The sequence below is a fragment of the Cibotium barometz genome, chromosome 19, assembly GCF_041138505.1.
Source record: "Cibotium barometz isolate CiBa-2024 chromosome 19, ASM4113850v1, whole genome shotgun sequence".
NCBI classification, from domain to species: Eukaryota; Viridiplantae; Streptophyta; class Polypodiopsida; order Cyatheales; family Cibotiaceae; genus Cibotium; species Cibotium barometz.
Genome location: NC_141064.1, coordinates 56,422,977 through 56,438,020, shown reverse-complemented (window position 1 = coordinate 56,438,020; position 15,044 = coordinate 56,422,977). Strand labels below are relative to the sequence as shown.

At 47.0% G+C, this 15,044-nt stretch overlaps 1 protein-coding gene across 2 annotated transcripts in view; it reads right to left on the bottom strand.

Annotated features, from left to right (window-relative positions):
- Nucleotides 1-15,044, bottom strand: part of LOC147628767 (cytochrome c oxidase assembly factor HCC1-like) — a 76,374-nt gene that overhangs the window by 37,361 nt on the left and 23,969 nt on the right. For both annotated transcript variants that reach the window (XM_086814004.1, XM_086814005.1), the window contains exons 2-3: nt 6,007-6,195; nt 5,446-5,536 (exon numbers count right to left, since the gene is read on the bottom strand). In XM_086814004.1, the coding sequence (XP_086670130.1) occupies nt 5,446-5,536; nt 6,007-6,195 (280 nt within the window). The remainder of the gene's footprint in view (nt 1-5,445; nt 5,537-6,006; nt 6,196-15,044) is intronic.

Here is a 15,044-nt window from a genome sequence, read left to right as displayed (position 1 = left end):
TCGTATATCTTATTGAGTTCTTGCTTCCTGTTTTTTAGTTGTGTGGCTGTGAGTTCATCCGCCATCCACACCTTTGTTCCCTTAAGTGACCTTGTTTGCTTCATGACTTTAATTTTGTCTTTCATATCTGCGTACCTCAAAACCACATGTTTTCCTTTGATTGCCACGGAGGGATCTCCAATGTCGATGAAAGGGATAGCTCTGCACAGCTTTCTTTGTAGAATCTCGCATTCCGGGACATAAGTATCATTCGCAATCTCCTCGTCCTCCAATACCTCCACCTGTTCCCAACCCTTTGACAAACCACCCACCCTAATTTCTTTTGCAATCCATTGCTGCTCGTTCTCTTCATTAATCTGTGATATTACTTCTTTAATGAGAATTTCTTTCGGTTGTGGATCAAGTAAATTTACCTATGTGATTTCCTCCTTGTTTTCTTTTTCGTGTTGTTGTTCTTTGATCTGTTTCTCCAGGGTTGAAAGATGTTGTTTTTTCTGATGTAGTTCATTTTGCAAGGCTGAATTTGTTTACTGAAGATGTCGAATCATGCTCAGGAGGTATCGCTCCCATGGTGATGGTTTTTCATTGGGTTTGGTAGGAGGGGAGATAAGGGTTTCGGAGAAGGTTTTCTTGCTGGCCATGTCAAACTGCTGGACTGTTTGAGAGGTTGCTCTTCACGAACCCCACCCCCATGAGGTGCAAGCCCTTATCTGCTTGAAGGTGGGTTACAACCCTACCCTACAGCTAAGGTGCGCAGGTGGGCAATAGGTGCGCAGGTGGGCAATAGGTGCAGAGGTGGGCAATAGACCGAGACAGTTGCTCTATTGTGCTCATTGTCAAAGACTAGGGAACCACGATACTGCCAGATGCAGATACCCGAGGATCCAACCCTTAGCACAATTGCCAACATCCAGAGTGCCATTAGCTTTACCAGCACCACCAATGCACCAATGTGACTGCAAGGGAGCCGGATGCGTCCTATTTACCGAGAGGAGTGTTCAAGATGCAGGATATGATGCCATTATCGCCACCTGTTCTACCACCACAACCACCACAGGCCAAGATCAACCAGGTGTTGATTGAAGAACCCTTGGAAGATGGTAAAGCTATGCGCAAAGTAGAAGTGAATAATGACTACTACAAGGAACCACCTGAGATCATACCAGAGAATTATGTCCTACAAAATAGCACAACAGTACCAGTGTTTCAAACAACGGTACAGTGGAAGGAAAAAGACAAACTCGACTATGAGAAGGGGACCCATACAATGTTTCCATTGTAAATCGAGTAGTGGAGTGTCCTCTGAAAAATGTAGCTAATGCTCGTCAACCTCAACCGATAGCGGCACAGACCCACACCATGCCAACTCTTTCTTGTGTCAAGTGTGGTGTTGATGATTTGATCAAGGACTGCCCTTATCGCACCAATGGTAATGCTTCTATACCTAACCATGCCACCATTAGAACTATAAGTGTGCAGCCTAGAAATATCACGCCAGTAAATGTCCTGACGCGCGCACAAGGCAAATAGGTGGACAAAGGGAAGAACCCAGAAGGTATTACAACTTCTAAGACTAAGAGAAGGAGAAGAGCGAAAAAGGTGGGCAAGGGTGACACCTTGGTTGTAATTCAAGATGGATCCGAGGAAGATACCATTGACACTCGCTCAACCCAATCAGAGGAAGGAGACGATCTATTGCCAAGACCAGATGAGCAGGCACAAGGAACCGCAAAAGAGAGACTAGCAACCAAGGTATTACAACTTCTAAGACTAAGAGAAGGAGGAGAGCGAAAAAGATGGGCGAGGGTGACACCTTGGTTGTAATTCAAGATGGATCCGAGGAAGATACCATTGACACTGGCTCAACCCAATCAGAGGAAGGAGACGATTTATTGCCAAGACCGAATGAGCAAGCACAAGGAACCACAAAAGAGAGACCAGCGACCCCCAAGGGTGTTGGAAAATATCTGAATGCGGATGTCACGTGCACACCCAGAAGGTGTACAAGTGAAATGGCATCTCGGAGCATTCATAAGCATTTAGCAGATAGCATTCAGTATCATCAAGTATTATTTAGGCATTTACAACAGTAACCAAGCATATAGCACCAGCATAAGCATCAGTGTAGGGGGTTGTTACAGCACCTACAACAGGTACATTAGGCATCATAAGTAGTTAGGGCATTTAACAGCATCAAGTCGGGGCTGTTGTGACCAACCGACAGCAGTTAAAGGCAGCCGACAGCCTATTTAGGCATTTATTGCAGTCGTGAGCCTGGCCGAGAGCAGCAAACCTCCCCGACCAGCAACATTCACTCATATGTCATAAATCATCTAAGCATCTCATCTCTTCTCAACGTTTCCTATCTAGGGAGCAAGGAGAGTCAGCAGATCAGCATATTCAGCATTCAGATAGTAGAAGCATTCAGATCAATCATCTTCCTACCTCCTACATAGAGGAAAGCCGGCATCCAAGGGTGGACCTCAGCATTGGAGAAGGAATCAGTCATCATCATCAGCATTCAACATCTCTCTCAGTGGAGAAGGATATTCAACATAGATCTCAGATGTAACCATTGCATTTAATATAGCTGCATTGCATTGACACCATTGTCTATCTCTTAAGCATCATTAAGTGAAGTTTAGTATTAGCCTAAGGTTGTTTACGACAATCAATCCCCCGTGTGTCACATTGGTATCAGAGCTTTACACGGTAAGCAACCTAAGTTCATGTTCATTCCAAAGGTCATTCAATAAGTCAGCATGTTAGTCGCTTCCACTCAGTTAAATCCAGTTCTCAAGATCTTGCAAGCCATCCTTAGGGTTTTCCCCTTACGCATGCATCAGTAACCCATTTATCTGCATTCTTGCATAGCATATAGGGTTGCACATGGCTTGCATCAGCGTAGTAGTCAGTCTAGCATTTTGCATATGCAAGGCATACAGGTTTTACCCATGAGTTCTCTGGGAAGAATGACATCCATCATCAAAGCAGTAAATGGAGTTATGGGCTTCAACTAGCAGCAAGGGGTTCTCTTCCAGAGAAGAAGGCGGAAGTTTGCTCCAACATCGACTCAAGAGGTTCAGAGGTTCAAGAACGACAAAGATGGTGTGTGAAAGCATTCCACAGACAGGTCAGTGGTGATATCTATCAGCATTTGCCATTCAGTTCCCGCAATGAAGAAGTCTTTGGCTCAAAGGATTCAACTCCTGCGGCGGTCGACCTCAGTACCGGGAGAAGAAGTCAAAGTGGGGCAGTGGTTTCATTGGAGCGGGATCAACAAAGGAGTCAAAAGGTTGCCAGGTGTACCACCCAACAACAGTTTAGCAGAGGGGAATGTCACGTGCACCCCCAACATGTGTACAAGTGACATGGCGTATCAGAGCATTCATAAGCATTTAGCAGATAGCGTTCAGTATCATCAAGTATTATTCAGGCATTTACAGCAGTACCCAAGCATATAGCACAGCATAAGCATCCGTGTAGGGGGCTGTTACAGCACCTACAGCAGGTACATTAGGCATCATAAGCAGTTAGGGCATTTAACACATCAAGTTGGGGCCTGTTGTGACCAGCTGACAGCAGTTAAACGTAGCCGACAACAGTTAATGGCAGCCAATAGCCTATTTAGGCATTTATTGTAGGCAGTTAAACGTAGCCGACAATGGCAGCCAATAGCCTATTTAGGCATTTATTGCAGTCATGACCCTGGCCGACAGTAGCAAACCTGCCCGACCAACAACATTCAGTCATATATAAAGCATCGCATCATTTCAGTCATAAATCATCTGAGCATCTCATCTCTTCTCAACGATTCCTATCTAGGGAGCAAGGAGAGTCAGCAGATCAGCATATTCAGCATTCAGATAGTAGAAGCATTCAGATCAATCATCTTCCTACCTCCTACATAGAGGAAAGCCGGCATCCAAGGGTGGACCTCAGCATTGGAGAAGGAATCAAACATCATCATCAACATTCAGCATATCTCTCTCAGTGGAAAAGGATATTCAACATAGATCTATTCATAGATCTCAATTGTAACCATTGCATTTAATATAGCTGCATTGCATTGACACCATCGTCTATCTCTTAAGCATCATTAAGTGAAGTTTAGTATTACCCTAAGGTTGTTTACGATGATCAATCCCCCACATGTCACAGCGGAGAAGGAAATAAGAAAGCTCGAAGAAGCTAAGGCCCTTGTAGAGGAATGTCAACGCAACCATGAAGCCAAATTGAGGGCTAACAAGGAAGGAATACATTGTATCCACAGAATGAGTTGCTAAGAGAAAGGAAGTTAGATGTGCCAACTCCAATCCCGGAAGAGTCCAAGAAAGGGACTAATAGTGATCTAATGGCAAGGATGTTTGCAGAGGCAAATCAAGAACTGTCGACCCATTCATTCCCTAGGATTGAGTATGAGACAAATACGTGGAAGGAGACTTCACTTGCCAGAGAACCCAGAGATATAGGCAGTCTCTCCTCAATATTGTCCACAACTGTCAAAATGCCACTTGGACCATTGCTACGTAACATGCCGATATTGTGGGCAAATGTCAAGGATTGGGTAGAAGGAAGAATGAACCCAATGACCACTACAGAGGAGAGCCACGCACCTCTAGATGAGAAAAACCTAGTGCCTAAGGAAAGGAAAGCACCCAGGTTCATCCAAATTCTCTTCAACCAATTGGGAAGGTATTATATGAGGGCGATGACACGAATGCCACAATTCCAATCCACCATAACGGGTACCAAGCACTTGCTATCTTGGATGGGGGTGCGAGTGAAACCGGCCTTCAGAAACTTGACGAGCGGTGAGCACACTTAATCACACTTAAAACTCTTTACGAACTGGAATAATAAACTTGGAAGAAGAAGAAAAAGAATAAGTGGAGCTAGAGTGCTCCTGCACAAAAGACCAATTGGCCCCAAAGCGTGGCACCCCCACAGGTATTTATTTATCACTCGAGGACGGCGTAGCCCTTGTACAATCCCCGAGAAGAAATCCCCTTGCTCCACGTAGAGGAGATCTCCTTGAAACTTTCACCCAATTTGTGTTGTGGGATACAAGAGCCTTGGCTCCCTATTTAAACAAGTTTGGGGGTGAAACGCTATACTTTTCCCCCTTAGAAAAAAAACTATTACAAGTGCTTTTCTAAAAAGAAAGAACTCTTCGAATAGTTTTTTCTCTTCTAGCCCACGCAGGTATCGGAATTAGCTGATCACAACATATCTCACTCTACACAAGATCATCTGCTGATTACATGCACATATACTACTGTTAAATGATTTATTTCACCTTTCCTTTCAGTTTTCCATGGCTTGGTATATCCATGGTACCATTGTATCACTGTTGGTCTCATGAACCCTTGGGGTTGAAGACATTACTATTACTTTCTTTCTCTCTCACGCACATGCCTTAATACGTCTGCCAGATAGACTTACCTTCAATGAGGCGCTTCTTCTCTTGATCATAATAATAAACCAATCCTGCTCCAGTTACCAGCAAAAGCCCAAGGCTTAGCCATGACACAGGCTGTAAAAAACACGAACCATCAGATGTTGAAAACAACAGCCAAAAAGAGCTCTGGTGTGCAGCAAAAGAAGTCTATAGATACAGAGCTTCTACACAACAAATAAATGTACTACGGTTGAAATCTTTTTGATCAAACAGCAAAGAAATGCATTTGCCTGAGCATGGCCTTTGCTCCAATCTCCCCCCCAAAACCTGCATCTTCACTACAGCCTGCCATGCAACTTAAGTCTTTACCACCAGCCTGCCCCAAACTATAGCATGATATAAGCTGCTGCAACCACCCTCCCCCGACACTCCCCTAGGTCCCATCGCCCCATCCCTTTCTCTTGCTTCTCCTGCTCACAGTGCACATACTCTCACCACCTCTTTCCCCTTCGACTCTGCCCATATAAATGCCTAAACATCTTTTCTCTATTATTTTACCAACTAATGCTGTGGAGATGCACATCCAAAGTGTGCCCAAGACTTACACTTCCTCTTATACTCCTTGCTTCTGGAGGGGGCCCTGGTGAGCTTTCTGGGTTACCATCAGTATTTTGTTCTGTTGTGTTATCAACCTTGGCATCACCACTACTTTTTCCACCACTTTCTGCCAAGCCTTCGGATGAAGTGTGCAGTGCTACACTGATACTGACAACCGCCAAGCTCCCATGCGTGTCCTGCATCAAAAACCAAACAAAGACAAAGTCCTCAACAATTTCACCACAACCTTTTAGCTTGCTCATTACATATATGAACAAAACAAATGAGAGGATTGAAGAGCACAATACTGGGTAAATATATCTTTGTTTCCCCTTCTAGCTGGCCCTTTCATATAGGGCCAACAATGGCCCCTTATGCTTTACATGAGAGAGTGCAAAAACAAAGCAAAATGCTAAAGGAAAACTGGGTGAAAAAATGCACTTCACAATGTGCTCTTTAAGTTATAACAGACCTGGAACAGTACAATCTACTATGAATCCCTCAGCCATATGCAAGGAGTCCACACATTTGAGCTGCTTCTAGTGTGTGTAAGGCTGAGGTAAGGGCTTAGGAAGGTGAAAGCTCTAAATGGGGGAGTTTTTTTTTAAGCTCTAAATGGGGGAGTTAAAAAAAAGAATCTTCAATCCTCAGCGTAGCGCGTTCCTGCTTGTTCCCCCCCGCACCCCCCCCCCCCAAAACCAATTCCCTTGCCTACGCCCCCTCATCCTGCCTCGCCTCCCTTCACTTCCCCCTCCCTGCCCCTGATTTCCCCCTGTTCTCGCCTCTTTCCCCCCCTGCGCTGCTGCGCCTGTCCTCCTCCTTCCTTCACTGCTGCGCCTAACACCCCCCCCACCCCCCCCCCCTTTCCTTTGCTGCTGCACCTGCCCTCCTCCTTGCTTCGCTGTTGCACCTACCCCCCCCCTTCCTTTTTGCGCCCGCCCTCCCCCCTTTCCACCAGGCCCGCCCCCCTCCCCATGTCCCCCCTTCCGTCTCGGTAGCCTCTCCTCCGCTTCCTTCGCCTCCTCTATCGTCTTCAGGCATTTCTCAGGGCTTTCTCCTATCGGCAAGTCTCGGCTTTTTCTTGTCTTCGCCCTCAGGAGGACTCCATGGCAGCTGCTCCGTCAACCCCGACCAAGGCCGCCGTTACTTATCTTTTTTGAAGCGGACCTTCAGCTTCTTGCTACGACTGTTGCATCATTAGAGGCATCCACTCTGGTATGCAAGATTGTCAGTAGCTGCCCAACGCGCAGACAACTCAGAGATCTTTTGCAAGTGAGCCTAATCAATGGGCCTGCAAAGATCATAGACATTCATCCTCTAGGGCGTGGCTACTATCAAGTGGAGTTTGACTTGCCAGCGGCGTCAGATCGAGTCATGCAGCTAAGCCCCATTGCACTGCATATGGCCCACACCTTCTTTGCACAATGGCAACACGGCTTTGACCCCGTGTCCAACCCTCTAGCTGGTGTGTCAAGCTTCCCAGTGGCAGTCTACTTGCCCCCGGCACCAGTCCAAGAGACCACCTCCAATGCCCCCCCCCCCCCCCTCCCCACGTGGTCCCTGTTCAAATCCTTGCCACAGGGTACAGAGAGAGGCAAGCTCTCAGGCAGCAAAGCACCATGATCCGGCCGTGGATACCCTGTTTTGCCAGAGAGAGGCGGCGGACGATTGGGCTGCGCCCGGGCCGCCAACCAAGGTAGTTTCGAACATACGAAACAATACGAGTTTAGTACGTGGTATAGAATGTTGCCGACTGATAAAGTACGTAAAAAAAACATGACGTACTTTTTAATGTTAAAACCATATGGGTCATCATCCATGTGTTGTCATGACATGTTCCATAACATGACATGAAAATAAGCTAAGTTTGAAGAACCAACGCATAGACCTCCCAATGGGCAAGACAAAAAGGACACGGGGGAAAAAACCTCTTCTAAAGAGAGTAACAAGTGCAAGTCCAAAACATCCTAAATAACAAAAAACGGGTTTTAAATGAAATTAGGTCCAATAGACGATGAAACTTTCAATTTCCCCTGAGAAACTAGGATGGATTCCTCTTCTAAGAGGAGAGTACACAGATCATCAAACTCGAGGGAACGGGTTGTGATCTGAACCCGCAAAGCTCGGGAAACCATGTCATAATCTGCAGGAAGCCTGATGAGGAGGAGAGCAGCTAACTGAGAAGAGGTCAGGGCAGTACCCATTGCCACTAATTGGTCATGAATTACCTTAACCTTCATCACAAATGACTGCATGGAAGTCCCTGCTGTAAACTCCAGGGAAAAGAGCTGACCCAATAGGCTGACAGACCGCATTGTAGAGTCCCGTGCATATAGATCTGTCAGCTTTCTCCAAACAGAAGCAGCACAATCCAATGTTTGCATGGCGGGGGAGACCTCTGGTGAGATGGCTCGTACAAGTGCAGAGTGAGCTCTTGAGTCTTCAAGCTGAAAGTTCTGCGAAAAAGACATCCTCCTGGTCCTGAGTCCACTTCCTAGAGCTGGTAGGGCATTCAGGCTTTCGTTCGTGGCCCTGAACAATCTCCCAGAGACCTTTGTGTGTGAACCAGACCTTCATCTGTAGCTTCCAGTGATCATAGTTCGAGGTTGTTGGATGTGATGTGTTCACAGTTCTACTTTGAGTTTGGAGCCAAGCAGATTTTCTTTTGCTCTTTATAGTGGCATTATGTTTTCTGAAGACAAGCTGACATGTGCATTTTCCGAGGTGTACTCAGTACTGGCCATGCTCAAGTGTCCATGGTCGCACCTTCGTCATCAATTTTCTTCTGACTTTTTTTTTTCACACTTCAAGATGCAGAGGGGGTGTTAAAATATTGCATCTTTCTCTTTATGCTGTCGTGGAGCTGTCGGCCTGTTTCCTACAGCCGACTACTTCATGCACAAGTATATAAGAGTTGCTCCCTTTATCCATTCCATCATATCTTCAATTGCCCTATTTGCAGGCTCTTGTACTCTGTAACCTCAAGCTAATAAAACTCAGTTCTTGCTTGCAATCTTTCTCTCTCTCATGTTTATTTGCTTCTGCTTGTGCACATTCTTTCAGATTGTTCCTGGTGCCTCACGTCATTGGACAGCACTTGAGAGGAGTTTTCTTGGAGAGCTGAGATTTGTGTTCTTTGTTGCTGTGGATATGGGTTCCCTCTTGGAGGAGGCATCTATCCTTGTTTCTCAAGAGCACGCAAGGTCCCCTCCTAGTGGACAGGATTAGGCACTTGTTACAGTGCAACAGACAGGACGGTGTCACTGCTCCTCTTCTGGAAAACAGGTTCATTTGGCCAAGGCTTGCAAGCCCAAAGGTACAGTCCAGGCCAGGAGCAAGTTTTCAAAGATGAGCAATGACCATATACAGGATAATGATACAGATTCTTCTAGTACCACTTCTAGGGCTCCCAGGGCGCTTCCGGCTCAGGGGGACCCAGATGGTGTACTTCATACATGCAGTTCCCCCCATGTGCTTCCAGCAAAGGAGGCTTGTGGGCAGGAGAGGGGGCTGATTACAACTCCACTTATTGGTGCATGGGAACCGTGATTCGGAGTCCCAAGCATTAGACATCTGGCAAGACATGGTTATCTTTTGTGTAGTAGAGATTATGAACAGGATCTGTTTCGAGTTCATTGTTCGAGGCTTTTGGGACGTGATGTGTTTTCCGTCCACTATTGGGGATTATGGGTGCGGTGCATCCTGTAGCTCATCATCTATTCTTGGAGTTCACTATTGGGGATTATGGGTGCGGTGCATCCTGTAGCTCATCATCTATTCTTGGAGTTCACTGCACACTTGTGTGGGAATTCGTAGCCAAGCAAAGTTCCTTGATGTTCGTGGTTGCATTTTGTTTCGAGGAAACGGGTTAGCGGGTGCTCTCTCCGAGGTGATTCCAATATTCGCAATGCTGGAGGGGGTCCATGGTTGCATCTTCATCAACTTATCTTCTTCCGACTCTTGCACACTATGAGCTACAGAGGGGGTGTTAGAATTGTGCATCTCAGTGTATCTATGGGGTTTGCCTATTTTATGGGCTTTTATCATTTTATCCTATGATTAGCAAGTCATGGACAGTCAGCTTGTTTCTAGAGGCAATCGGCCAATTCACATATGCACTATATAAGAAGCATCCCCATCATTCACTTTCTCAATCCATTCCCATGCACATTGTTCAACACCTCTACTGGCTATTACCATTGTAAAGCTTGTTGCTATTATAAAAGCTGATCTTGTCCAACTCTCTCCATCTTCTTTTCTCTCTCTCATTCTTGTTCTGTTTATGCTTCCACCTATGCATTCTCCAACAATCTCTACGTCCAAAGGACATAACTATTCATTCAAAAGTCACACCCTTTCATCAAGGATGTGCCTCAGTGGTGCATGAGGGCTGGTCGGCTGGTTTTCAGCCTGATTGGCAGGCTTCTACAGCCATCTACCGCAACTGAAGTTCACCGGGTGCATGGGAGAAGCTGGCCAACTCTTTCTGTGTGTCTTCCACTACTGGCCAGTTGGTTTTACAGTCTAAACAGAGGCCGGACAGGGGATAAAAACAGAGAGGAGGAGCTGGTCATGACCATCTGGACAAGTTTCCTTCCGACCAGGAGCTTGCCAGTTTGTGTGCTGCTGCTGGTCGCATCCTTCTGTGGCTGTTGAGGGCTGGTCGACTGCTGTAAACAGCCTTCCATGGCTGGTCGACTTGCCCTGTGAGCCAAACAGGAGGAGGGTGAAGACACATGGTTGTTTCGGGCTGATGTGGGAGTGCTATGGGCTGTCCATAGTTGTCCTGCATGTGCTTGATGCCGGAAGTGCCTTTTATGCTAAGGATTTTCAGCAAAACTCTGCATATGTATTTGCTTTGCTTTCATATTGTATTGGAAGAGAGGTGCTAGCCAATGGAGAATCCCTGGACACCCGTGAAGTTGTATTTGCAAGCAAACTCCTTTTTGGTAATCTAACCATAAAAGGAAGGGGGGGGGGGGGTGTCAGCCCATCTTCTGGCCCCTAGTGTGGTGTACTGTGCAAATTTGTCATCTTGTTTTATCTGGCATGCTTATATGTATTTTCAGATTTCATGATTGTTGATAGGATTTTCCCATGCTGTGCCCACCAGCCCTAGCATGGGCTGGGCAAGCTGTCGGCCAGACCTAGGGGCCCTGGCCAGGCAGCCAACAGGGCCCAAGGCCCTGCCCAGCCAGTCAGCTTGGTGTGGGGGCAGCCCACACCACTTGCGCAAGGCTTCCATGGTGTGAAAACGATGATGAAAAGTAGCATTTAATGCTATGTGATCTGGTCGTGAGGATTATCCAAACCAGCCGACCCCTGTTGAGCTGGCCAACCAGCATCAGTAGAGGGTATAAAAGCCCAGCCAAGAAATCAGTAGAATCATCTCATTATTCACGATGGGTTGCTCCGTTCCAAGGGCCAGGACAGCCAAGCGGAGTGCTCCAACCAAGGTAAAAAGTGCAGGTCAAGATTCAGTCTTTATTTTCAGATTAACATCATTCTAATAAAGCAAATACACCATTCGTGGTGGGCACCCAATACTGTGTCCTCTTCTCCCTCTCTCTCTCTCTTTTCTCCACATCTTATCAGTATTGTGCATTATATTCGTCGTGAATCATTGCTGAATTCTGAGCATTGAAGTTACCGATTCAACCACGAAGCGTCCTCATGTTACACCTCCTTTATACCTGAGTTTTAGCAATCCTTTAAACAGCATACATGAACTAAAAGAGTAGTCGAGACGACACCAAATGGGGTCCCAATTACCCATTGAAGGCACAAGCAGGAGTATTTGCTTTATTTCTTCTAGAGAACTGAATACAAGCTAAACTGTGTCCACAAGACTAAGCGGACAAACTGACTAACTGACCGCCAAACGCAAGGACAAAGTGACCACACGTTGGGCAGAACTGTGCATACGTTATAGGCGACTGTGAAGCTTTCTTCGAAGAGAATACACCAGCTTGACACTAACGGATGGTGCGCTGAGAACTCTGGGAAGAGACGGAGCTTCGGATGCCTTGGGCTTGGAAGTACAAAGGATGTTGAAGTATGCAAAGGAAGGCCTAAGCGCACACGCTTGATTGAGAATGTACACTTGAGATTTATCTGATGATTTTACACCATGGCACGACCCCTCCTTAGATATGCCCAGAGAATGTTGGTCGGTTGGCATTAATGTTGTCGGCCTGCTCTTGTCTGCCACGACTCAGATAAAATAGGCATTAAATATTTAATGTTGTTTTATGCTATGCATGGACTGTCTAGCTGCTGGCCGACTCACAAGCTGCTGATTGGGTCTTACTACTAGCTGATGGTGATTTTCACCCATCGCAAGGATTTCCCTCCATGGGTTGGCCTTGGGACTGGCCCCTACTATATGGATGCAACTAATATGCTTCTAATGCATTCTACACCTAAGGCTGATATCTACATGTACCTACATGAGCACTACTTGCTGAATTCTCCAAAGTGGGTTAACAGGACTGACTTGACAGACCTCTATGGCTGGGAGACTGACCTACATAGCTCGTGTGCGACATGTCCCGAACTAGGGCTCACAATGGGGTCACGGCATACGACAATATCCTATCAAGGTACTACTTATGTACATGTTTCTTGCACTATTGATGAGCCAATGTGCCACCATGTACCACAGTGCATGGGTGCACATGACATTCCCTCCTGCTTAGCTTGGCGACAAGTTCATGGCTTCGAGGTAGTCCGACAATAACTATGGATGCGCGAGGAAGAATTCTTCATCTAGCCAAACAACTTCATGTGTCACATGCACTCTGCACTGTAGTGCATGGTGACAAACTAGCTCATCATCAGCAGTGCAACATCTGTACATTATTAGAACCCAGTAGGATGATATTTGTCGTATGTCGTGACCCCATTGTATATCCTCAATCCAGGATAAATCAGGCACGAGCTACGTAGGTCATCTCAACCATAGTCAGTCAGTCAGTCAATCTAAGTCCCTTAACCCACTTAAAGAAACGCATTCATGCATATACCCTCAGTAGAAACCTTACGGTTTACATCAGAAAGCATCCTGCATATTGCATAGCATCTAGACTAAACCTCAGATAGCATCTAGGAATTATCCAAGATTTATCTAGGATTTTTCTGGTATTTTTTCCATCATTTTCAGCATTTATACATTATCATTAAGCATTTAATGTTTATGGAGCAATCGGCCAGCATCTAGTGCCAACCGACTGGCTATATAGCTAGTATAAATAGGAGGGCTTGACCCATTCCCTCATTCATCTCATAATTCAGTCAAGGAGCATTCAGGCGCATCCCATTCAGCCTTGCATCCACCTCAGATCCATGCGTTTTGGAGAAGCGTATCATCCTTCAGCAAGAGGAGCATCAACGCTTGTACATTCAGCCCTCCATCAGCAAACGCATCAGTCCTCAGCATTCAGCCATCAGTAAACCTTGCGACCGACCCGGAAGACTATTACAGCTACGCAATTAGCACGGCAGTTTATCGAGCAATTGTTTAGATTGTACGGGTTACCGCAGGACATAGTCAGTGATAGGGACTCTAAGTTTACGAGTGATTTTTGGAAACTTGTTTTTGAGAAGTTGGAAACAACTTTGAATTTGAGTTCCTCAAATCATCCTCAATCTGATGGCCAGACTGAAAGAGTGAATCTGATTTTGGAGGATATGCTTCGAGCGTATCCAAAAGACAGAGTTCATGGGAGGATTATCTTCCTATGTTAGAATTTGCATATAACAGTTCTAAGCATACGAGTACAGGGTTTAGTCCTTTCATGCTTATGTATGGTTTTCAACCTAGATCACCTGTTACAGTAGGATTCTCAGGACTTCAGCATGATGCAGCACGTATTTTTTTGCAAGATATGCAGGAAATGTTACAAGTTGCGAAGGAATCTATTAGAAGTGCTCAAGACCGAGACAGGTTTTATTCTAATAGACATCGTTCACCCAGAGAGTTCTCTAAAGGAGGGCGCCGCCGAGGGGGAGAGCCACAGCAGCACGCCCAGAGACCGCTGCAGCAGCAGCCACAGTCTCAAGCCTCACTGGGTTCCCGTGAGGAACAGCTTTGCTCCCCTTCAGGAGGAGACCCCTGCAGCAACCGAGGCAGGAGATGCCAGCTCCCCCTCCTTCACCCCCCCACCCCCGTCCCCTCCCACCGCCTCGCTTCCACCATCGCCTCCTCCCGCCCCCGCTCCGATTTCGGCAGCGGCTCCCTCTCCACCTCCCTCGCCTCCCCCTCCTCCCCCTCTGCCCGCCTCACCTTCCCGGGAGACCCTGGCAGTTCCCTGGCGCTCACCTGCAGTCCGGAGAGCGCTGAGCACTGACCTCGCTCGAGCATCACAGAGGAGACCTATGCCGATTAGGGCCTCACGGATTTCATCTATCCGCAGTCGGCTGAGTCGCCTTGGCATTAGACAGCGCTCGGAGGCCTTTGATTATACCTTCACACGGCTTTTTGGAGCAGAGGGCCCCCATGAGCCAGCACCCATTCGAGTTCATGTAGTGATACCTCCGGCCCGCGGGGAGGAGGCACTAGACTCAACGGTGGCCTTCTCGTTCCCTCTATGTGGACCTTGTGATCGGGAGTGGACTCTTGAGCTCGCTCTCAGCACTTTGAAGACTCAGGCAGTTGAGTTTTCTCACCACATGAGCGATCTGGAGGTGACAGATGTGATAGGCCGACTTTGGGAGTTGGCTCATTTTTTCTTGGATCCCGCGAGTGTGGATACCTCAGGGATTCGGCATTTGGTCGTGCGCATAGTGGCAGACTTGGCACGCGACCCTGGATATGTGAGTATACACGAGGTTTCTCTGTCAGAGCAGGAGGCAGTCGCCATGGGCCACAGCCCACTGGCGCCTGATCCGGGATTCTTGCAGTACACCGGGTGGGCAGATTCGCAGCCGTTCGGATGGGGACTACTCTCCATCCAAGCCGCTTGCGAAGGCCCGCCGTACGGCTGAGACAGCATCCACCTCAGCAGGGCATCCATGAGGATCATCTCATGGAATGTACAGGGCCTTG